This window comes from Cynocephalus volans, chromosome 6 (genome assembly GCF_027409185.1).
Source record: "Cynocephalus volans isolate mCynVol1 chromosome 6, mCynVol1.pri, whole genome shotgun sequence".
NCBI classification, from domain to species: Eukaryota; Metazoa; Chordata; class Mammalia; order Dermoptera; family Cynocephalidae; genus Cynocephalus; species Cynocephalus volans.
The window spans coordinates 58,139,368-58,165,375 of record NC_084465.1 but is presented as its reverse complement, the minus strand read 5'-3'; the positions used below and the strand labels follow the sequence as shown (position 1 = coordinate 58,165,375).

Genomic DNA, 26,008 nt, shown 5'->3' with positions numbered 1-26,008 from the left:
CTTTCATTCATATAGAGAAGGTGCTCAATAAACACAAAAATGTAAAATTATTTCCACATCCTTTCACTCCCAGGAAATGTATTTCATCCTTGTTGGGTGCGTGCGTGTGCGTCTGTGTGTGTGTGTGTGTGTGTGTGTGTGTGTGTGTGTGTGTGTGTGTGTGTGTGAGAGAGAGAGAGAGAGAGAGAGAGGGAGAGAGAGAGAGAGAGAGAGAGAGACAGAGACAGAGAGACATTTATTTTCTTTCCTTCTGTTTCTAATTACTCTGTTACTCTGTGAATGGAATTTACTCAAGGTGTTAACAACATAATGGCTTGGTCTTTAGGTCTGTTTGATTTTTGCTCACATGCCTATCACACTTTTCACCTGTGCTAGTAATGCTGTAATTTTATCAGGAAATGCTTTTTCACCTTCTGTTTCTCCTCACCACACCCTTCTTAGGAATTGTAATCCAATACGTTAACTGATCTGAGCCACATTTTTACTTCATTTTGAGCTGTGAACAGAAAGTTCAGAGTACACATAAATGTTGGTTTTTAATGCATGCTTCTCAGGTAACTCAGCCATGGTGGAAATGCAGGTCACAAAATCGTTTTTGTTCATCTCAGTAAAGTATGCTTTCCTTAGAGACAGTTAAGAAAGCTTACAGTTAAGAAAGAGTGATGGTATACTCAAATAGCAACTTTCCTGTTTGACCATTCCTAGATGGTTAGTTGCATCTGTCAGCATTAATTTATCTTAGTCCAATATATTACTTTTGAGACATAGTACTGCCCATGTGGTGTTTTCAGAGACTTAGAGATCCTTTTGGACAGAGTATCCACAAACAGTTTTTATTTTTTTAATTTATCTTTTTATTTTTATATATGTTCATTGAGTATATTACTCTACCATCAATTAAATAAAAGTAGACAAATGTCATGTTTCTTTCACTAGTGGCTTAGTATATGTGGAAAGCCCAAAAGTGTGTATCTCAAACATAATGCCATTTGAATCATTGTGGAATAACATTTACCTAATATACTACTTCAGATTTTCAAGAAGAGTTATATTTAGGGTCTGAAAATTGTCAAATTATCACTATGCTCAAAAATCAATATATAAATTGACAACTTCATAAGTGACCTAGAAACAGCAAAAGAAGTTTGGCAAGTAGGATTTTTTATTAAACATATCTGTTCTCCAGAACTTAGCCCACTGAGGTATAGAAAATTTCTCATAGTCAGATATCTTTAGATCATTTAAGATAGCCACAGAATACATGGTGAGAATGTTCAAGTGTATTTAAATGGCATATACTCTGGGTTGATGTTATATTTCGGCTTCATGAGAAATAAGCAAGAGTAGGATATTCAACAACCTAAATTTTGGGGCAAAAGCAACAAAGATGTCATACCTTATCTGGAGCAATCATCCCTAATAAGAATCCCTATAGAAATCTCAGCAAGAAATCTGATCTAAGGCCTGATGCAGAAAAACAGTTACTGACACTGAGCATGGACAATATGAGAAAGTGCCCTTCATGGCCACCTGAGCATGTGGTGCCTTCCCGCTCAAGAAAATCACCCTGACCCTTGCCAAAAATAATATTCAGGTGGAGGTTATTTCCTATGGCTGGAGGCAATTGGTGCCTAAACTGCAACCTTCCTTTGATTTATAAGTCAATTGTTTAATTTGATTCTTCTTAGTAATAAATTGAGTCAAGAGCCCTCCCAGTGAGTAGCTCTTCTACTTTCTCTGAATGACCTTCCTGTTACGAGAAAAGAAAGAAAATTATTCTTGCTGCCTTTACCTTCATTTGTGTTGATTTTTGTCTTCCTCATGTGAGAGTGAATAAAAACGAAAATATGAAACAACCAAACCAGTGAATTAGTGAAATAAACATCCTTCTCTATTTAAGTAACAGTTTTTTTCTGGTTGTTGCTGGTTTTGTTATTTCAACTCCCTCCTGAATGGACTATATGTAGTAACAGTCATAATTATGGATTTTATTCACCCTGAAACAAGCTAAGTGACAAAAAGTATGATTAATCGATGGCATTTGTTTTTACTCATCCATTTTTGATTAAACCTCCTGTTGGGCTGACTATGCTGATATTAAATTGTTAGTATTTCATTTTTTGTGTCTTCTATTTTCACTTTAACTGATTTTCATCACCCAACATGTGGTTCAGAGGCAATGAGTTTCAACTAATCACTTAATGCTTTTGATTTTTCAAGGTAACGAGGACACAAAGCATCCTCCCACAGGTGTTCTGACATGAAAATATTTGGAATTAGCATGACCGTTTTAGGCTGCTTTCACAACACATTTTTACTAACACCCTCTTACTCACACGGACCAAGAAAAATCTATCACCTGATGTTTAAAAATACATGAAATCTGCTTATAAATTCTTTGTAAACAGATACAACATTACCTTCAATAAAAATGATACAGTAATTGAATATGGGTTAATATTAAGAAGACAATAGGCATTTAAATGTTTCAAAGCCTTTGAAATTTATAAATAGCTTATTCATAGCATTTTTGTGCTTTTAGAAAAGGGTTATTTCTTTACCTGTGGTCAGTTGAAATATTATTACATCATATTTTAGTGAGAGTAAGTCAGATAAGTCAAATTTGCAATTGATATTTAATTAAGTGGAGCTTTTCAATTCCCAAAATACCATACTGTGACAATTTAGGATGGCCTATGAGTACTATTTATTTAATATTCAGTATTGTCCAACAACTATTTTTATTTACCTTAAATCACAACAATCTAAAATAAATGATCAATTTTTTAATTGTTTCCAAAATAAAATATCTATCTTTGTATATAAGAGTCATGCCTTCCTGTTGCTCAGTTATTTATTTATTTTTTCTGTGTAGCCATTCCCCACTGTTCTGTGGCGTCTGCAGAATCTTGTCCATTCAAACACATCAGAGAGGTGCAGATTCTACCGAAGGAATTCCTTTGGGTTAGACCACTGAGAAAATCTTTCTTACATTGTCAAGTCATAATTTGCAACTGAGAATTAAAGATGTAAACAAAGAATATTACATAAAGAATCAGATTAATAAGATTTTCCCAAAGCATTTATACCTGAAGATTCATAGACAGTTTTCCATTTACCTCATATAAAAGTACTGGGAAATGATAGTGTTATACAAGTGTTTAAGTTTTAATTTATCTATGCCCTCTTTATTTTCTGATTATTTTTCAAATCAAGGAATGCAAAAATATTGACATATTCAAACAATCAACAAGAAAATATTGAGATTTGCTGTTTTTATCATGGATTATTTGAAGAAAATTTTTATCACTTTTGTTATTTTGTTTTGCCAATCATTCATTTATGCAAGGAGGCGATTATGTGTTTTCCGGAAGAAATAATATGAGACTCGGTCTGTTTCAAGGAAAGAAAATATAATTTTTAGAAACTTCAGTTTATTGAAGGCTGGTATGGTTTAGTGTAAAAAGCTTGGGATTAAACAGGCCTGGGTTTGAACCTTCACCTTGACTTTCCTGTTCATTAGCTAAGGAACCTTGGGTTTCTTGAAGTGTAAAGTAGGGATAACATTATTTACGTCATGAGGTTGTTGACAGAACTAAATGAGATAATTTGAAAGTGTCAAGCCAGCACCTGACTGCCTGACAAACATAGAGTGGTATTCAGTAAATATTAACTCCTCTTTCTTTTTTCTCCTTCTATATTTTACCTTCGGTTATGATTCTTCTAATATAAACTCTGACCTAGATTTAACTCAATTTAAGTAGTAATGAGTCTAAAAGCAATGGGATATTGAACTGCAGTGATTATATCCTAAGTTTGCCAAAATTTTCTCTTCTTCAAACACATTTCTATTATATCTAAGGCCACGTGGTGGACTGATTTTTGGACTGTATGATAGTTTATAACAAATTAGAACACTTCTCCCTTTAGATATATTAAAAAATAAGAAGCAAGAAAAAAAATGGCTAGGAAAATATCAGTCCTTCCTAAATTAGAGAGAAATCTCATTAATTCAGATCCCATTGAAAACAGAAGTATATAAAAGATTTAATTGCAATTTAAATAGAAGCTATAAGGAAGATTATGATGACATTTTACCCTCCTAACTATGGATATTAAAACCATAGTAGCTTTATACATGTAAAAGTAAATGATGTAATATAGTTTGCATTTTGTAAGTTTGTCACTGGTCATAGTGGAAAAGAATAAAATTTCATGTTTTGCCAATGTTTACTGATCAGATTTTATTCAAATTCTCTAAATTAGTACTAAAATGAGTAGTTAGATAGTCAGTAAATCATCATTTGATAAAATACTTCTTTAGTGAGGACATAGAATGAAATAAAAGTAGCTTTGCATAATTATGTGAGTATTTCTGTTTTCAGTGTGTTCATAACATAGAACTTGTAATTTTTTTTGTTTGTTTTCTTTTCCTTGCCTTAATTGAATTAACAGTGTGTATGTGGTTTTATTTTGTCACAACACAGATGGAGAACTATACTCTGGAACTGCAGCTGATTTTATGGGGCGAGACTTTGCCATCTTCCGAACCCTTGGGCACCACCACCCGATCAGGACAGAGCAGCACGATTCCAGGTGGCTCAATGGTAGGTGGAGCTGGCAAGAACTGAGGCAGGTAACATGTGTAACTGTGTGAAGGCACTGGAGAGCTTTCCTTTTATAGACCATACAATATGACTTGAGATGTGGTACCCTGTTAAGCTAATGGTGGTGACTTCATGACTGTGGGTGTGAGAAAGTTGGGCAAAAAGAGAGATTAAAATTCAGGGAAATATTTGTTTTGTGCCATAATTGAAGTTTCTCAGTAGTTAGCTATGGAAAGAAAGAGATCTGAGCTGGAACTGCGGAAGGGAGGCAGTGGAAACAGATAAGACAACTTACCAATCCTGTCTTATAAGGATACCACAATAATCTCACAGTGTAGTATTTTTTCCCTCCACGTCTCTCATTATTGCCTTGAGGTCATCATCATATAAGTCAGTGAACATCACAAAAAATTGCAGTGCTAATAACATTACATTGATAGTGTTTCCAAAATGTCAACGAGGTTTTATATTATTATTTTATTTGATTCACAATTAATCTTCCTAAAACTGCCCTCCCATTTAACAGGTGAGGAAATTAAGGCCAATATTTTATCATTGGAATAATAATATCCAGTAGTAGAAGTTTGGGGTCATGAACCCAGTTTCCTGAACTTCAGGCATTGGCTTGACTACTTGATCAAGTAGATACTTTATTGTTATTATTATTCTCTCTCTTTTCTTTTTAGTATATAAATAATTCCAGTGTAGCAGAAATTGTACAAAATTTATATGCCTAAAATAAATACATAATATTTTACTCAGATTGTTAACCAAATAATTATTATATATTTTTCTATCTAGAGTTTGATTTTTTTCATTATCCATTTACACGTTTGTAAAAGATTTTTTATAATGGCCCATATTATATTATCACTTTTTTGTTATTACTTAACTATCTATATTTTTAGCTACCTTCAGAATTATAAAATAAACCTGCCCAATCACTATTCTTACTTCCACGAACTTTTTCTTGGTTTCATACACTTCATTAATAGGAATGAAGCTTATGGTGTACAGTTCTCCCATGTTTTCAATAAGATGCTCGATTATCTCATTCTTTGAATTTCTGCCATACTTGTTTTTCGGCCCTTACTTCTGGGAACCCCAAAACCTAAATTACCACTTCTATCCTTCATTGGTGTGTTAGAGAAAAATCACAAGTCTGCCTGTAGACCTCACTGAAACTTGAGCAGACCATGAGTAGTGTGTGACCGCCTTTGTTCTGATCTATCCTATACTTCAAATTGATTATTTAGAACGTAAAGCATACCTCTGCATGTCCTGCATCGTGTAACAGCATTTCCAATCATCCTGGTATATTTCATGTTCTGTTAGTGACAAAGGCACACCTACTTCCTTGTTGGACCCTTCTGCCTTCACTCTTTATTGCATTGATGTGCTTTCATAAATTTACACAATTTGCATTTCTTTTGCTGTCTTTATCTTTTTTCACCACTAATTTCTTCCCTGACCTGCAATATTGCTCAATGATCTCATGCAGAACCCTCTTAATCATGGTATGCCATGAAGTTTTTACATGTCTCAGTTCACAGCCTGGCTGTGACTTGTGTCCTCAACATTTACACCAACTTTAGCCACTTTCAACCTGACTTTCGCACAACCGTTGATTCCCATGAAACTCTCTCTCCAAAGGTCACTCATAACTTCCTATGGTTTTTAATCAACATTCCTATAGACAACTCCTGCAGTATTTGTCATTCTCTTTAAAACAGTCACTTCTCTGGGCCGAGCCCGTGGCGCACTCGGTAGAGTGCTGCGCTGGCAGCGCGGCGACGCTCCCGCCCCGGGTTGGATCCTATATAGGACTGACTGGTGTACTCACTGGCTGAGTGCCGGTCACGAAAAAACGACAAAAAAAAAAAAAAAAAAAAAAAAAAAAACAGTCACTTCTCTTAGCTTCCCTTATTTCTTGCTCTCCCAAGTTTCCTCAAAATGTGGCATCACTTACCTATTGCTGTTTTAAATGTCGATGATGCCCTAAGATCATTCACGATTGAATACAAATCCTGTGATTCAATCTCAAAGGAGATTGGACATATTGCCAAGTCCCCCTCCCCCTGCTAGGCGTAAAGAAGGCATAGCAGTGCCTGGGTGACCATCTGAGAAATTGGAAGCCTCACCAAGGATTAAAAAAAGCAAAAAAGATGCTAGGATAAAGAGACGTGTATGTGAAAAACTCCAAAAGCCCCAAGGACAATTTTAGAATACCCACTGTCAATTATTAAACCTAGGATGTATGTGGAGGCAAAATTAGTAGGAAAAACTCTCTTTTAACCTTGCTATCTGTTCTGTTATGATAATGAAATATCAGAGGGATATTTTGTGGGAGGGAAAATGCTTGTTTTTTATTCAAAGGAGACTTTGATCTACTAAGAACTCTAAAGGGCATATAGGCTTTCACTGTCCATGAGACACAAAAATCTCATTAGAAGATGGAATAACATAAAGGAGAGTACAGTATCCATTTCATTTTTATGGCCTTGGAGGGAAAAAGTCATCAAGTTGAAGCTGCTTTTATGCAGCACACTCACATGCTGACAGCTGAATCTGAAGAATTTACACTGTGGGAAAACCCAGTCATTGTCCACAGCTCTGTACTTCATCTCTGAAACTGTGCAGTTCATTTGAGAATTCAGTTATCAGTCTCTCAGCACTAAACGTGAGAATGGATTTTTCCAAATTAACGCAAAGGTTACATGTGACAGGGTGCAGAAACCAGAACTGCTGCACGATGGAGGATGCAGACATGTTTGAGATAGAACCGGGGGACTGTGAATCACAAGCCTCCTGAAATTAAATACCATTACAGAATAAATTGGCAACATAATGTTTACGCACTCATGCATAAAATAAATGAGTTTTGCCACATCTGCGTAGACTACACAATCATCTGTGTTGACAGAAGTAATACATTTCCTTGCAAGGTATCTTTTCCAGGGGTCTTCAGGGCTATTAAAAATAATTTTGGCATAGGACTTACTTTACTTTTCTCAAATCAATTCAACTCTTTTAGAAGAATCAGTTTCCCTATTTTAGATGGCATTTAAAATTTGTTCCTACTAAGGAAAAACAAGAAAATAGAACTGTTGTCTAGAACTGGATCTTGAAATATCTTTATTTAAAAAAATGGAGTTTTCCTACTTTCATATTGCTCACTGAATTTATGTTTTTATAGTTGTGCCAACAAATGTTTAAATTCAGTTTTAACAGAAAAGTGAAATGAATTACACTTTTAAATGAAGAAACTTAAGAGAAATGGAAATTATTGTGTTTTTTTACATATTAATATATAACGATTTTAAGAAAAAAAGACTTCATTTACACTAAACCCAAATTTGAGATGGCTAGAGGTTAGAACAAACTTTTGATTTCAGAAAATGTGCTGGTATGTGTTTGACATGATGTGCCAAAATTCACTGTCTTTTTCTTTCTTTTGCTACACAAATTTTCTCAATATTACATGATTTTAAACTTCAGTTCAATTTTAGCTGATTAATAATGCGAAAATTAAGTAAAATCATTCTTTGTATATTCATAGTAAGAAAACAAATAAGTTTACACCGCTGTTATAGTAATGACTTCTTAACATTTAGTATGAAAATACTACCATCTAGTTATTGCACGTATTAACCATTTAATAGGGCAGATTGATGGCTAGTTCACATTTATTTTTCTATTTGATGAAGATTGTTTTCCACTTGGGCTAATATTGGATATTGTATGATTTGGAGTAAAGACTAGTTTTTAGAATGATACAAAGTTTCACCTTGATTTTGACCATTTCATTTAGTGGAAGGATAATACTACTTCCCTCCCATAGTTGTGAAAAAAAATGACCACATATTAATGTATAAAAAGCACCGAGCAAGTGCTTGGCATTTAGAAAGCACTTAATAAATGTCAATTATCTCTGTATCCTTTATCCCACTTCCACTGGGTGGAGCATGCTTAGGAAACTTTGTCAGGCTCACTCTGTGAGTGATTATATTTGAGTCAGGGTGAAAGGCCAGGCAGAGTCGGGTTTAATATGTGAAACCACATGGATCCTTGAGAGAGCCAAGGCCTGGCAAACACAAACAGACCTAATTACAATGCCCGGAGTGTGAGGCCTTCCCACTCATTTCAGGAAGACCTGTTTTCTTTTAGTGGAATTTCCTAAAAGGATCGTGCCTATAGATAGACCAACCCACTTGTTTTTTCTGTAATTGAAATGGTATGTATGTCATCATTCCACTTCCTCTCACTTGTAACATTCATGCCAAGAAGGCCTGCCCTTATTGGAATCAGCATAGCTTCCTCTGTGGTCATGTACTAGGATGTTTCAAGTTCTCTCAAGATTAAAATTTCTCCACAAGATGCATTTGAGAAAAATAAAACCAAGAAATATGACTGCAAATAAACTATGAGGGCATAAATCAATATTACATGTACCGGATATCCAATCTCAAATCACTTTGTATACACTATTTTACTCCAACCAACTTCGGAGGTACAAACTATATCAGAGTATCCAATTGCGTTCTTCTTTAATAAGTAAAATGAATGATCTAGTTTTGCATAATTTGAGACTTCTTAATGATGCCATTTTGGATTATTTCTCCAGCTTAAGTAAGTTAGTAACATTTTGCTGACCTTTGCAGAAAAAGCCCTCTGTAAGCCTTACTTTATGGTTATATGAGCAGATGAGAATTATAGAAGCTGAGTGATGATTCAGTTAAAACAACAGCAGCAGCTACAAAGGTCGTCTTAGTTTTTGTAGCCTATGAAAGAAGGAGCCAAGGTGCAGTATTTTTTAACTTTCTAATTATGTCTTCTATGTGTTACCACTGTATTTATTAGCTAACTATTCCAACATATAATGTATAGATAGAGTCAAATAAATAAATATTTATGGCTATTTTTCCTGAAAATTATGCTGAAACTTGAATACATAAAACTTCAAAATAAGTAGTCATACCTATATCGAAATACAACCTAATAGCTATCTGTTTTGTTTTCTCATGAATCTATCTCACACCAAATACAAGTGTAATTTTTTTGAAAAATAAAAATACATCATGATATTATTCTACTTTGTTATAATAAACTTAATATTTTTTTTTCCCTAAAGAGCTGAAAGGTACTAAATTTAAACATTACTTGCTCTCCTTTTCCAAGGACCTGCTATCTCTGTCACTTTTTGCCTAAGAAACAAAATGACTTTTAACCAGTTTTGTTTGAAATTATTAATGAAAAAAAAAATGAATAGAGTAAAGGCTATAGAGTAAAAATTAACTCAGTGGCAATGTGCTTGGAAACTGATATTACTTTTTTCAGTCTCTAAGAGAATGTACCTGAATAAAATTGTTAGGATATGCTATTTTAATATTTTTAACGATGGGCTAAAAGGTATAACTCTGAAATGTGGCATATTAGTTACAAGTTTTGAATTTCTTGTATAGGGATTAACAGTTGAATAGTGAGAGTAGAAAAATAACATTTAAGAATATTATTACATTTACTCAAGGTAATCCTACTTATTAAATAGAAGTTGATTAAAACCTGTAAAAATGAGACAATATCTTGGAAAATGCTTTCTATTAAAGCCAGCTCCCTTTTTCCTCTTGATTTTTTACGTTTTTCTCTCTCTTGTCTCACAATCAGTTTAATGAATACAGAGCCTGTCTATACCAATTTCCTCTTCTACAGTCACTACATTCAGAGCTCGGTGGGCCTCAATAGGGATTTACTGCTGACTGGGTAATCTGGGTTCCTATGTGCATTGACATCAAGCAGGAGATTTACCCAGAGAAGTGGATGCTGTGACAATGCGTGTAACCATGGTGTGACTGGCCTCCCTGACATGGCTCTCAAAAGCTTTCCCTCTGTGAAAACAGAAGCCTGTTTGCAAATTAATTAGTTTCTGGCTGGCAGCTTGATTGTTGACCCAGAGTTTGTAGAGTGGAAAAACAATCAGATTAGTGTGCTCAGGGTAAAAGACCAGTATGCACTTGCGTGTGGCTTGCTCAACTATTGAAGCTCTGAATGGAGTGAAACAAATTCTATTCTGAGAAGCCTAGGCAGAGGTTAAGTGTGATGAGCCTAGAGCTCCCTAGCAGCAGCGGCTGGGGAATTAAAGGATCTTAGCCAGATAAAGCTGAATGAAAGGGAAGCAATGCCATTGAATTGTAATGGCATGGATAGTTTTGACCAAAAAAAAAAAGCCACTTGTTACATTCTAATCTCTCTGAGTGGAAGCAGTAGGTTTATAATATTATTAAATAAGCAATGTAAGCTTTCAGAGTGGAAGATATTAATACAATGTCACAAAAGGTAATATGATAATATATAAAAGAGTTACAAAGTAACCTGTCTTTCTATGTCAATAAAATGTTTGTATATTTACCCCACTATTATATAATCTTCAGATGTCTTTTAAAATTAATCCTGAATCAAAGAGAAATATTTACTCATGAGAATATATGTTCTGCTTTTATTTTTACAATTATCAAATTAAATAATTATGCCTAGAAATGATGTTTGCAAGCTTAAGGTCAAAGAATTCTTGATGCAGTGTTTGATGATTAAAATTTGTTTTAATCAAAAAGTTATTGATTATGCTTAATTTTGTAAGATTAACTAACAGTTAGCCATATATACTTTTTCTTTTTAGATACAACTGGTAGATGTCTCCCTCAGTACAGCACTGATGGCTATCACAGTACATTTCCACTCCAAAATCATTTATGTCTCTTAATTTACAAGCAAATTGAATCCAGATTTCACTGCCTGTCAAGTCCTTTACCATCTAATCCTGAATGACCTCTCAAATATGAAACACTACCATACCCAAATCTAATGGAGTCAGTGGTCTTAAGATAGTCTATCTGTTTCCTTTAACCTTACCATTCTCCCGATGGATTTTTAACATTCCCACCTTTAAACCTTGAGAGCACATAGATGCATGTTTGTATTTATCACAGTACCTACCACCCTGCTCATACTCTAGGATGTATGAAATAATAAACTCTTCATTCAATGAATCTGCTGCACAGGCCCTGGAGTTAAATTGCCTCAGTGAGTATCCCAGGTCCTCATCTATTTACTCATGTGACTTTGAGAGTAATTTACTTTATTTATGTTCACTACCCATTTATGATTGTAAAAAAGGGTTAATACTAATATCTTATACTGTTTTCCTGAGATGCATGAAACAGTCCATGTAGGGTAAACAGAACAGTGCCTCAGGATATGGTCAACGTTCATGAACTATATTTGCTGCGGCTGCTGTCCTTTGTATACCGCCCCCTAGATACAGCACCGAATGCACATTGGGTAAATGAATACAACAAACAGTCTGAAGTTTTCACTTGCTGTTCTCAAGCTATTTTGCTTTGTTTTGTTTAATTGATATTATTATATCACTATCATTATATGGGGCACTTAGTACATCAAAAATATATAAAATATTTAGCTTTAGTATTAAAATAATAAACAAAATAATTTTTATGACATTGTGTTTAACAAAATTAGCAGATGAAACAATGAATTGATAAACAATAACAAAGGGTAAATTTCAGTAAAATGTGTTTTTGTAATTGTTAATTTTGCCTTAGTAACTACAGTACTTACCTCTTAAACAAAGCATTAGGTTAATTCTGTATTAAAATTTTTCCAAGCAAATGGTTAAGAAGACATTGGCTACATTTATGACTCCAGGACAACCACTTCTGCTATAGCACAGTTTAACTTTTAAATATTTTCATAAAGGAACATTGTCAATAATCTTTGGGATAGTGTTTATGCGCATGGGGTTTCTGGAACCCTATTGCCTGACTTGGGCACTGGCTAAGCAACTGTAGACAGCTGGCATAAGCTCTCTGTTTCTCTCAATTTCACCTTTTTTTCAAATGGAAATAGTTGTTTCTCTCATGTGGTTGTTATGAGAATCATGCATGAGTTAATTCATGTAATGCATTTGGAAAAGTGACTACTACTATACAAAATGAAAAAATAAGCTTTGTTGATATTAACTGGCTTCATAATATTATGTGAGACTTCCAACGAATGGGAAAATAAAAATACTTAAATGCATCAAGTCACTACAACTGAAGTAAAATGCGCAATCTCACTTAACTCAGCAGCCACATATTTCTAGGAAAGCAATGCAAGTGGCTTAAGGAAAACAAGACCTGATGAAGTGATAGTGATCTATGCCCTTTCCTTATAATGAGTGTACATACAGGTTTTTGGCCTAACGATGTCTGCTCATTTGATGAAAATAAATCTACTCCTCTTCCATACGAAGAAAAAAGGACTTTTCTAAGCTTAGTGACATAGTTATTGCTAAATAACTTACATGTGAGAAAAAGGCATTAAATATGTTCTAAACTTCATATTTCAAATAAATACAAATTACAGAATGTTATCCAGCTAAAGGATCTTTAAAATGTTTTCCCAATAAAACTAGTAAGGAAGATTTAAGTATGTTCAGAATCCCTTAAAAGGAACGTTTTCAAGGTAAAAATGTCTGGGTCACTATACGACTTAAGAACCCAGACAATAGAAAATCAAAGCCCCCTCACTCCCACCCCCGCCTCCCACACCCTATTCTCAGCAATGTATTGATTTCCTATGGCACTTTTGTATCGTCACATACATTTTTCATTTTAAATTGTATATACCATTATACATTTGATGCCATTATTATTTAAAAACATTAATTCAAAAATAAATAATGCTTTTGAAAATGAATTACAATTTATTGGTAGTAATTTTATACATTAACGTGGATGCAAAATTTTTTCCTTAAAAGTGTAGTTTTTATTATTTTGCTTGATAATTTGCTCAATTATAACTATTTTTGGATTTAGTGTAGGCTGATAGCATAAGGGACCCATCAAAAATATATCTCTTCAATCTGCTTTGTACATTTGTCTAAATTCATATAAATCCAAATAATCTATTTTGCTCATTTAACTACTAATTTAAAAAGATTTCAGGCCTTCAGTATCACAGAGAGCTATCCCATTTATACATTTATAAAATCCTAGCAAGAATGTGTATGAGAAATTGAGGACAGCAGACTTAGTTTTCCCTTTGGGATCCACACAACCTTTTCCAGCTTACCATACAATAAGATTTAATTTGTGTTTAAATTTAGCTGTGTTTGGGCCTCATACATTGTGTGATGACCCATTTGTAGTTCAATAAGCTTTAATCTCACTGATTCTAGAAGTTAAATAATGTCAAAGGTGATATCAAACTGATGACTTCCATTTAACTGCTTAACACCCATAGAGTTGGTGTTTGTTTCTTAAATGTGCTTTCTAAACACATTTAAAAATGAATGAACAAATTCCACCCATGTTCTAGAGGAGGAAAAAAAAACCTGTCTTTTAAATAAAAACATTAAAAAAATGAATTCTGAAGATTGAAGATGAAACACATGGATTACCAAAAAATCTTTTTCATTTTTGTATGAATTAAAGGGAAATCTAGTCATATCGACAATTCAACTTAGATAATATTTTATAGGGCTGGAGTAAATCAACAAAATACTGGACACCTTTGATCATCTACTTTTATGTGTTTGCAGTAATTATATTAAATACTTCAAAAGAAGAGAAATTATTGAACTAGTGAGATAGTGCTGTCTGCCATTAGAAGGATAATGATTGACCTCCCTGTTGTGTTACTCCTCTTTATTTCCTTTGAAAAAACAATGGAGAAAAATTACATTTTTCATACATGAAATCAAGGTAAACACAGCCAAGTCTGTTCAAACAATCAGTGCCCAAAGAATAACATTGAAATGTAATTGCCTTTGAGAGACCTTGAGCCAATTGTGTTAATGAATCATAAAATCTGAAATAACTTTACCTTTTATTTCCCTAACTGAATCTGCTTTTATTTTTTTCCTTGTTCATTTCTAACTAATTCATGAGTGAGAACAGCTTGTAGAAAGGAATTGCAAAATTTGTCTGGAGCCAGGAATATGGTAGCAGGGAATAGAAAAAAGTCAGACTCTCAGCAGGTCCACCCTTAGATGCTGCATGGAACAGACGTCAGTTGATAGTGGTAGAGTGGAGGCAGCACCAAAGAAGAAAGTAGCCACATCATGGAGATTTGCAAAATCCCTACCAAATTTATCACTGTTTTGGTTAATTTCATCACCTTAGTTTTGTGCAAATTTGCTGCAACTCCTTTTATTAGTACTGTATTGTCTGTAAACCACTCATGAATTCCTAAACCATTTGTCCTCAGAAGGATCACAGTTCGTAAGCCCAAGATGTTACTAATACATTAGTAAAGAATATTCTGATAATAACAGTGAAATAAAGCTTTCTCAGCTAACTCTTTAATGCAACTGAGGATGCTGAGTAAGACATTGCTATTCCAACTGATTACTTGGAACTATTAAATGTACTCTAGGATGAGAAAACATACGTAATCATAACGAGGAAAAAAAGTTTTAAAAAAAACTCAGCTGTTTGGAAGGACTCTGCAAAGAAAGATAAAAGGGGGGGGAGAAGAAAGGGAGAAAAAGAAAGAATAATTCCTAATCATTAATAATAACTAACACTGCTGAAATAATTGAAAGTGGTTGCCTCTAGGGAGGGGACTGAAAGGTAGGATGTAGAGAAGGGAGATGCTACTTCTCATTTTATGTTTTGGGATATTATATTGACATTTAAAAAATTGTGTAAAATAAAAAATTGTGCAATTTAAAAAGTAGGATAAACAATAACTTTCTGAGTAGATTTTTGTCAGCACTCAATTATAATAAAAAACATGTATCATATAAAAAAATTTGTAACATCACAAACTGAAATAAATATCCACAAACTACACCATAAATTCCTTTATCATAAGGTTTAATCCTGAAGCTTTAAAAGGAAGTTAGATATGATTCATAGTGAAGAAATGTATCACAGATTCAGAGTATTGCAAAATGTTGTTGGAATATATATTAATTTCTGAGAAAACTCAGATTGCTATTTTATATCTGAACATATGGTTGTCAGTAAACTCAATTAAGATACTATGTAATAGGGTATGATAGAGGTAAAACAGCTACTTTGTTAATGGAAAGTTAAGAGTAGGTATTTTTCGGCAGAGATGAAACTATCCATTTCATTTACTGTTTATCAATTTGTTTCTTTTGTTTTTTTGTTTTTTAATCAGTGTTTCTAATTTCCCTGAAGTCTAATCTCTTCTCATCTCATTCAACAGTATTTTTATTTATCTCTACATAATTTAGGTATATCATTTAACCCAATTACTTACATAGAATGTTATGCTCCCCTTCTTCCCCTGCTTCTTCTCTTTTCTAAGTCCTCCTAGAATCATTGATAATAGCACAGTGAATGACCTACATTTGCTACATATTCCTCTGGACAACTTCTATTTTTTACATGCAATGAGCACCCATTAGGTAGCAAGAACTGTTAGAAGAAACAGAATTGAATAAGAGAGATCCCTGACCTCCAGGATCTACTTGCAGAAATTTTTATCAATTGGAAAACTCTAGAAATCTTAGCACATCTACGGGAAACTTTCAACAATTAAAAGCAATAATTTGAAAAAATTGGCATTTCTGCATAGAAAAATAATTGAAATAATCATAAACAGAAATTCTATATTTGCTTAGTATTTTTTTCACCTTCAAAATGCTTCTTACAAGATCACAAGATCACTTCATCTTTTCCAAACCCTTTGAAATAGAAAATTTCAAGTAATAAAATTTAAGTAATCCGCAAATATTAGTGATAACCTGCTATTGATGGAAAACTGGGATAAAATCCATGTCTTCTGAACTCCAGATTTGTTCTTTTCTCTAGCATGTTAATTTTAGTGTTTACTATTTTAAAATTTTGTGTATTTCTGCTATTTGCAAAATATCATACATGTAGGAAATGCTTATCAAGTTAGATATAGACTGTTGCAAGATAAAGTAAAGGAACAGACTTTTGAAAAAGAAAAATTTGCTAAAAAATTCTATCATACAGTGATTCACGAAATGAAGAGTCGTGTCATTTATGAATAGCTTAAATCACTGAAAACTTAGCTTGTATAAACCCTTGTTTCTAGGGGTTTGGCTCTTGGACTAGCAACATGCACATCCTTTGGGAGCTTGTTCAAAATTAAGAAGCAAAGAGCTCACCCAGATCTACTGATTCAGAATCTATGCTCCATCAATATCCTACATTAAAATTTGAGAAGGACTAGGTAAACTACCAAAAATATGTCTTCAATTATTAAAGAAAAGACATGGACACACAATGGCTTTTGTTCTATTCTGCTGGAGCAGATTACCTTTTATCTCAACTTTTAGCACACAAGAATGTGTGGGGGGGTGAATAATGAGGGGGTAGAGAGAGAGAGAGAGCAGGGGATAGAGAATGGGAGTAAGAAAGGGAGAGAGAGAGAGAGAGAGGGAGAGGGGACAGGGAGGAAGAGAGAGAGGGGGCCATTATTTAGATTCAATTTACTTCTCATGATGTGGTCTAATTCAAACTCTGCAATTCTTCTAATATCCTTCCTTAGATCGGTGACTTTTGTTCCATTCAAACTGGAGAGATATAACACAAGCAAAGGGAATCCTTTAAATAGATAGGTTGGATTTTCAAGCAACAATCACTTAAGACCCACCTTACACTGCTTGACTCATCCCGAGACAATATCAAATTATTATAGCTGCTAGCACCTTTTTGATAGCTTACAAGATCTTCCACAACTACGTGTCCTGTTAAATGTTAAGATTTTTTTTTTAATGTGGTTGAGGTTGTAACTTTCAGATTTCAAGAAAACTCTCAAATATTAGGAAAAAAAAGTTTTCAGGAGAAGGTAGTATGGATTAACTGTCTGTCACTTTAACTAGTCTAGGACTCATATTTTATTTTAAATAATAACTTGCGTAATCAAACAGCAATGTAGCATTTAAAATATGCAATAACTGACTTATTCCCCTATAAACACCTTCTTTGTCAAAAGCTCTCAGTAAAGAAAAACGAGGTATATTTTTAGTGCAAAGAAACAGAATAAAACCCAAATATAAAACCACAAATTATACATTTTATGTTACAACTTCAATGTTATTTTATAACTTTAAATTTTCAATTCTAAGTATGTTATATGAATATATACATAATATAGCCAAATTTTATGTAAATGTAACTAACATCTTTCTTATTAATTTAGTTCACATAGATTTGATCCTAAAACACCACCACCAACAAAAGAACAAATAAATAATAGTTATCTATTTTCAATACATTGACATGAAGTAAGTACAAAAAAAACCCCAGTAGCTAATGATAAATTTGAATTATTATTTCTTAAAGGATAATAAGATCTTGCAGATTAAACAGGGCGTGTAACAAGAATTGTTTTTTGCAAATTCTAATTACTTTGAAAATTATGTTATAAATTATCTGCTTTTCTGCCTCGAATTTCCTTTCCTATGTAATTAAATATTTTCAAGAATCAAAACTTATTGTGTCTTAAGAACAAAAGCCACAGAAACTCCTAATTACATCACAGTAAAGCATGTGTTTCTTCTTTCAAGTGATCCTGAATTTCTGATATTTTAAAGAACATTTTCTGACCAAGCAATGATAGAAGCGCTGAAGCTCCACTGGTTTTGCAATCATGATAATTAGGTTCTATCTATAATAACATTTATGTTATTAAAAAGTTGCCAAGCTCTTTGTCAATTAAAAATTGACCTAAGTATTTCCTGTCGCCTAAAGCATTATTTTATTTTAAGAATCAGGCCACATTCTTATAGATATCTCCCTTTCACTAGAACCTAAGGACCTAATCAGGGGCAACTCAGAGGACAAGCCACTCTGCCAATGCCATCGTTTAATGAGCACTTGAACTAGGAACATACCCTAGGAAACGAACAGACATCAAAAGAAACTTTTTCCATTTCTTGTAAAATTGACTTTATATTTCTCAGAGTATGCTTTTTCTGTGAGATCGTGTTTTCAGAAAATTTTTGGCTACTAGTTTTATGATTATATAAAAATTGGGTTTTTTACTGAATAAAAGTATTACTGGAATTCACAAATACCACTTTTGTCATGTGTAGGTTCTGACCCACTTTTTAGGGAAAAAAAAGTAAGCAGAAATTGAGTATACCCCTATATTTTAAGATACTTCAGTAGACAAAAATTAAGTTAGCATTACAAATTTGTTTGGTTTTGTGTTACTTCTCTGCTTTGTTCGTTTGTTTGCTTTTGGCCACAAGTTTTTTCTGTCACTCAATTTATCTTTGAATCATGTATAAATATGTGAGCAAGAAAATTCTATGAAACTTTAAAAGAAAGTTTCAGAGCATAGACAATGATAGAAAAGATTTTCAAGCCATCGAAATTATACAGGGCTATAATATTAGCATTAACAATATTGGACAAAAGGGAAAACTAGAAACAAATATATTTATGAATGCATAAATATTTCAAATACAATTATAATATCAAAACTAATATTACTAGAATAATTTAGTAATAGGCAATATCTCAGTCCATTAGCTTAACATTTAAGAATTAAATATATGCTTTCTCTTGTTCAATGTTGAAAAATAAAATAAAATGATTTTTCTAATTAAATATGTTCACTAGGATTGGAAGAAAATTTTCTTAACATGACAAAGAGGGAAGAGTTGAAACACAATTAAAGTTCTTAATCCATAGAAGGACATTATTAATTTAGGTTATATGTTATTATAGTTGTTTTTTGAAATACATATTTATATGAGATTCATCTTAAATTTATATAGTTCTTATTTTAAATGTTATCAATGAGTGAGATATGACTATGGATTGGAGAAAAAGTTGAAAGGAAGTCTTGGTATGTTTTTCTTCCTTCTCAGAGAAATTTAAATCATTCCTGTACTATATCTCTTCAGTGTGTGGATTTTTTTTAGCTTCTTGCTTAAGCAGTGAAACTTAAAAAATAAATCACACACACTTAAATGCACTTGTTTCATCTAATTTAATAAAGCAGAGTAAGCACACTGTCTGAAAATTTGATGAACTTTCTGGCAAAGGAAGAAAAACGTGCTCTAATTTAAAATGAGGTGCGTTAGGAAATGCGATGTTTCTTGAAACTCTACCAACTTTCCCTTTTAAGAGAAGGTTGTAGTATGAAGTCACTGATTAAGTAGGATTATATAAATTACTTGTTATCAAGGAGCAATGGCTTTTCTAAACAGAATGTTCTACTTTCTTTGAATGTAAAGAATAAAGGTTTCCTGCCTTGGTTTTCTTCTTCCAAGTTGAAAAGTTATTTTTAATTGTATTATATGAAAAATATTTAATTAGTTTAAAAACATGAACCCCCATTGATGTGTTTTTAGAGGGCAGAGTTTATTTTATTCATATTCTACTTAATTTCCCTTTATGTTGGCATCTCCTGTATTGACAAAATGTAAAAAGATAATTATCTTTTTCTCCAAACCTTTTCAATTCTTTAGAAATGTACTTAAAAATATCTTTATGAAGTCCCTAATGTCTTTAAATGTAATCAAAATTAATATCCAAATTATTATCAGCAAAAATATGTGTGTGTGTCTAACCATCATGAGATAATAAAAAAAAAAAACTTCCTGGAGATCATCTACTGCGTGAAATTATATCTGATCTTCTCAAATGAGAAAACCATAAACTAATCATATAGTAGTTTATACTTAACATAATTCAAAGGCATAAGAGTATATAAATGATGAAAGAACAGTTGATAACTATGGATGAATGTATTCATGGTATAAATTTATTTAGTGAAGATCTAGTACAAAGAAGCATCTATAAACATGGCAGCTTCCTGCAGTTTACAGAGAATAAATAAACAAAAATGATAGAAGTGCCTATAAACATTAAGTAACTGGATTAAATCTAAAGACACCAAAATATTTCTAATCCATATTTAACATTATAGAACATAGACCTCTAAATCATCATATCTGGTATACTCATAAATAACAAGTTACCACATGCAACTCCCACAATCGGCAATGGAAAAATTGACTCTGCAATAGAAAGAATAAGGTTCATAATTACATAATTCCACACTGAAATATTAAAGAATTTCCTTTTATAACCAGTCAGTAAAAATCACGACATACAACATAGACCACAATTTGGTAGATAATTATCAAATCATAATTAATAACCTAAAAGTCATATAAACTTTTGATATATACATTTACCCTAAATTAGATTAATATACCCAGCATTCTTCACAGACCCTGTTTTGTGCTCAGCACTGTTCTTAAAACTTGAGCTATTTGCCATGATAGAAAAATGATTGTAAGATAACATGTTCGGAATAAATCAATCAACAAAACAAAAAGATAAAACCAAAACATAACAGGATTAATTTCTTAAAAAGGCACAGCACACACAAACTTTATTATTACCTACTTATTTTCTAAAAGTAATTGTACAACATGCATGCAATTGCTTTATGAAAATGTTGCTATTTGATTAGAAGATGTGAAAGACCATAATATTCAAGTAAAAAGAACGTTCTTGCTATCTAGATAAAAACAAAACAAACAAACAAACAAAAAACCCTAACCATACCTTAGGATTTTACCATACTTTGAATCTCTATGAAAATCTATAGTGAAGCTCGGAGCCCAGGGTTAGTTACATTGTTTGAATTTATTGATTATACTGCAGTTTAAGTATCACAGTGAGCCATAAAGTATTTTATTTTATTTTTAAGTTTATTAATATTATAATTTTTTTTACATCCTAAGATGCTGTGGAGCAGTTCGAGCGAGGCAGTGAAAGGAAAGGGAAAGGAAATAGGGTGGGAGAAGGAAGAAGGGGGGGCATGACTGAGGCCCATGGTACACCCTCATTCCTGAAGGGGAGATCAGGGGTCTTCCACTGGTGGCTCAGTCATTGTTGGGCTGTATGCAGATGTCAGTGGGGTGTGAACTGAAGCTCTCAGCACCCTACCGCCCTGGCGCAGGAGCCCAGAGTGCTTCCTGCAGCAGTTGGGTGGTCATCACTAGAGCCATAAAATATTTTAAAAGAAAGTAAATGATATCATTCATCACCCAAAATAATTATAGTATTTACATATTGTATTTTCTTAATTTTACCTTAATCCTTATTTGTACCCAAGTTCACCTTTGCTGAATGTTTTCTTAAAATGCTGTTTTTTGTTTCAGGAAGCATACGAGGATTCTTTTCTTTCAATATGAAAAAATTCAAATACAGGAGAGTTGAATTTTACAGCGATAAAACTTTGTCTTCCGTCTAGTTTATACAAGTTTATCTGTGTATGCATCCATCAATCACTTTTTTTTTTGATGATGTCAAAGTAGTTTCAGACATTACTACACCCATTTCATATGATTGACAATGAAATGACTTCAATATTTGGTTATTAATTTTTTCTACTGAGATGAAATTCACATACAATGAGGAGCACAAATCTTAAGTATACTATTCAAATATGAGTGGTCTGCAAATATGAAAGATTCTCATTATCTTTTAATTCTGTATTTCCACCAACTTTTTGAAGTACCTCGTAGGCAAAAGATATACCTCTGTGACCCCTATCTAGGTATAGAACACTCCACCAAATTCTCTGACGCCCCTTTTTGATTAGTCCCCATGTCTTTGCCCCCAGAGGAACCCACGTTTTGATGTTTTCCAAAATGGATTCCTATTACTCATTCTAGAAACTCGTGTAAATGGAATTATACAATATATACTCTTTGTTGTAGCATTTAAAAAATTCATTTGTGTCATTGTTTATATCAATAATTTACTCCTTTTTATTGCTGAATAGTATTTAATTGTACAAATATACCACAGTGTGTAATCTGTTCTATTGATAGACACCTGAGTTTAACCAAACTTCTATAAACATTCTTCTTTAGGTCTTGTTGTAGACATAGGCTTTCATTTCTTGATCAAATATCTAGGAATAAAATGGCTGGAACATGGGGTAGGTATATTTTTGGTTTTATTAAAAACTACCAGACCATTTTATACTCCCACCAATAGATGTACAAAAGAGTATGTTAAACAATGGATTGTCATAAAAAGTTTAAATATTGATGAAGTCACTCTTGGCATCATGTGGAAGAAAAAATGTAGGAAGATATGATGATGACCAAAACATAGTCAAAGCTAAAAAGAATGGAAGAAATTTAAAGACCTAAATTAAGGAATTAAGGCTAAAGGTGGATATGAAAGATATTTAGAAAGGACATGGTGATAAAACTTAATGGTTGATAAAATGTTGATGATCAGGAAGGATTCAAGACTAATCCCAAACTTCTGATTTCTAATAAATATGGTGCCACTGAGAAAGATGAGTTATCCAGGAGGAGTAGGTGGGGAGATGATGGAGATAGTGAGTTATTTTAGAGGAAATAAACATGTAATAACACTACATGAATGTGGTAGAAAGTCAGTTATTTGAAAATGTGGCTCAGGCATAGGAGAATAGTGTGGGAATTGAGGAGTGGAACTGATTAGGATAACCAAAGAAGTTTACAGAAAGGGGAAGAGGCAGCAATTCTACCATTGCATGGTATATTTTTGAATGAGTATTTTCTGTCTCTGCCTTTTTATTTCTTTTATTTAATAGACAAAGTAATTTTTAATAACCTCATAATGGTTATACACATCCATATAGTCTTACCTGTACTTAATGTAATTTAAGAGAATAATAGCAAATAATGCAAGGATAATGCTTGATAATTATACTCACTATATAAATTGATTTGTTGACAAGCACATACAAGGAAACAACTATAAATGTTGCAGCACACCTAGTTTTGCTTAACTAGGAACATAGTTGTGTAAGCCACAGGATTAAGAGTAAAACTTCCTTTTGATTCTTTAAGCCCATGTGTCTTTAAGCCAGTACAGAGAACAATGCTGCTGCTGCTGCTTTTTCTATTTTCTGTCTCACTTTGATCTTCTTCTCCATTATGGACATCTCAGGTGAAAAAGAGATCTCTAGATTGTTTTTGATTGTCTTTGTTTTTGCCCTGTATTTTCCTCTTCTGTTTTCAGAAAGCATACTTGTTTTTTGCTGATTTCAATGATACTCTTTGAAAACAATTTCTGGTGAACAACATATGGCCTAATAACCAACCGTGTGATAACAATAAAGGTATTTCATATGTCTCAAGAGCATATTGTTCTAAGTCCATTCATATTAACTCTATTAGGTTATTCAATGTTTATACCATCTCCATATTCTCATTTTTTGAATAGGAATTCAAGATAGATACTCACTAACTTGCTCATGGTCACACAGTATGTGGTAGAACTATGTTGGTTACTGTGACAGCTCCTTTACCACTGTGTAATTACTCTGCCATCATCTATGGGAAGGCAGTTTACAAACCATAAGGAAATTGTATAAATATAATAGTATTCAGTTGAGTTCAAGTTAGCAAGTATTTTAAAATACTCTATGCCATGAACTAGAGAAGATTCAAACATAAATGGCAAACTCTTCCTCGAAGAACTCAGTGAAGAAACAGAGGTGTGCATCACTCACTGTAAAGGATAATCTAGGGTAGGTTGTCAGGTGTGACTCTAATTGAAACTCAAACAAAATATTATGGGAAAAAAAGTAGAATCCACCTGATTAATTTAAAGAAAGTATTTTGGAAGGTATTTGGAAAGAGTCCCGGAAAATTGTCATGATTTTTGGTAAAGGAAATTACATAAATAAAGTAATTTAAGAACGAAAGTTTTAGGGATTCAGAGTGATAAGAGCGCACAGGGAGAAATGTTATGGGAGGTGAGCCTGGAATTCTATATGGGGGATAAATAATGGACACCTTAAATGCCTTTTAAAGGAGTCTGAATACAATTGTTTAGCCAACAGAAAACCATCAGAAAAATGAAGTGTGTAATTAGGAATGCACATTGTCAACATTGCGAAGTGTTGATTAGGAAGAAGAATGATTGGAGCAGTGGGGTCTTCTAAGAAGACAGATCAATACTTCAGAAGAGAGATGAGAGAGCTTAAAACAGGACAAAAAAAGTAAGGGAAAACATAGCCCAAAAATATGTTAGGGAAGAATTGGTAGGAATTGGCAACTAAATAGATATGGGAGATGAAACTGAAAAGAAAGTAGAAAAACATTTTGTCCTCAAAGGTAGAGAGCTGAATAAGAGAAACAAAGTAATTAATTTGTTTTGACATATGGAATTGAAGTTGAAGGCACCACAATCCACAGTAATGTTTGTGATCACTTCATGTGTTTATGTTTGTAAATCCAATCTCCCAAAGGCTTTCTCATCTTTGTCAGTAACTTGCCTTCAGTTGGAGAAAAGTTGTAGACAATTTGTTTTTGTTATGACCATTTAGTTCAAATAGCCATATTTGTAGTGGTAGACAATAACAAACTTTTTCACTATTTTTTATTAATGCTATAAACAAATCTCTTTATTAAAACAGCAAACCAAATAACCAAATAGCATATACGTATGTGCAACTTGCAGACACTTGCAACATACTTGTACATGGTTGCAAACACTTGATTTGGATGAAAGAACTCAGCCAGTTTCTAGTTTGTACTTTGAATGTTTGCTGGATCTTAATCTCAGGGTTTCTTTCTCAGATGCGTGGATTAGATAATGTACATAAAGCACAAGGAAAGGGCACAATAAACGGTACCTATTATTTTCACTTATCTTCTGTGTTTATCTTCCGTTCTCATCAGCCCTTTTCTCCCTCCTGATGTGACTCATCTTGCATCTTTCCTGGGGTTAAACTATCGCGAGGGCTATTCACAGTTTTCCAGCCAGCTAAGCATCAGAAGTTTTTCCAGGCCTGTTCCTTGGCAGCCAGAGGTTTTTCTATTCCACAGCCAAAAATGATATATCTGCTATGCTTAGGCTGTTAGCTAAGAATGTGAGATGACCTTGTGCTACATTCCCTGCATTCTTAATGTGTGGATGTTCCTATTCACGGTCTATTGATTCTTTAGGGCTTTTGTTTTCCCTTATGTTGCAGCATAGCTGCAAGGGGAGGAAACCAGTGACTACAGCCGCCATCCTGGTGTGCTGGCTGTCATACAGTGATGATTTTGCTCCATTACCAATTTCCCAGCTGGTTACTTTGTAAATATTTTGAAGACTGAGACCACGATATTGGAAATATCAACAGAGTTTTAAAATTTACGTAATTTACAATAACTCTTTGTTCTCAATTGTCTTTAGCAGGTTTATATCTTCTTTATCAACCGGCTTCTGATTCAACTTGCTTCCATTAGAAATCTACACTTATGTTAACATTAACTTTATACACATATATTTATAGGACATTTCATAAAATGTTATAAACAGTTATAAAATAATACCAGCTAGCAATTTTGAAGGCCCATAATATGCTGAACATAA

At 33.2% G+C, this 26,008-nt stretch overlaps 1 protein-coding gene across 1 annotated transcript in view; it reads left to right on the top strand.

The window, feature by feature from the left end:
* SEMA3A (semaphorin 3A) overlaps positions 1 to 26,008 on the top strand; it is a 200,575-nt gene that overhangs the window by 122,162 nt on the left and 52,405 nt on the right. Inside the window, exon 6 of the mRNA XM_063100149.1 lies at positions 4,488 to 4,607. Within this exon, the coding sequence (XP_062956219.1) occupies positions 4,488 to 4,607 (120 nt within the window). The remainder of the gene's footprint in view (positions 1 to 4,487; positions 4,608 to 26,008) is intronic.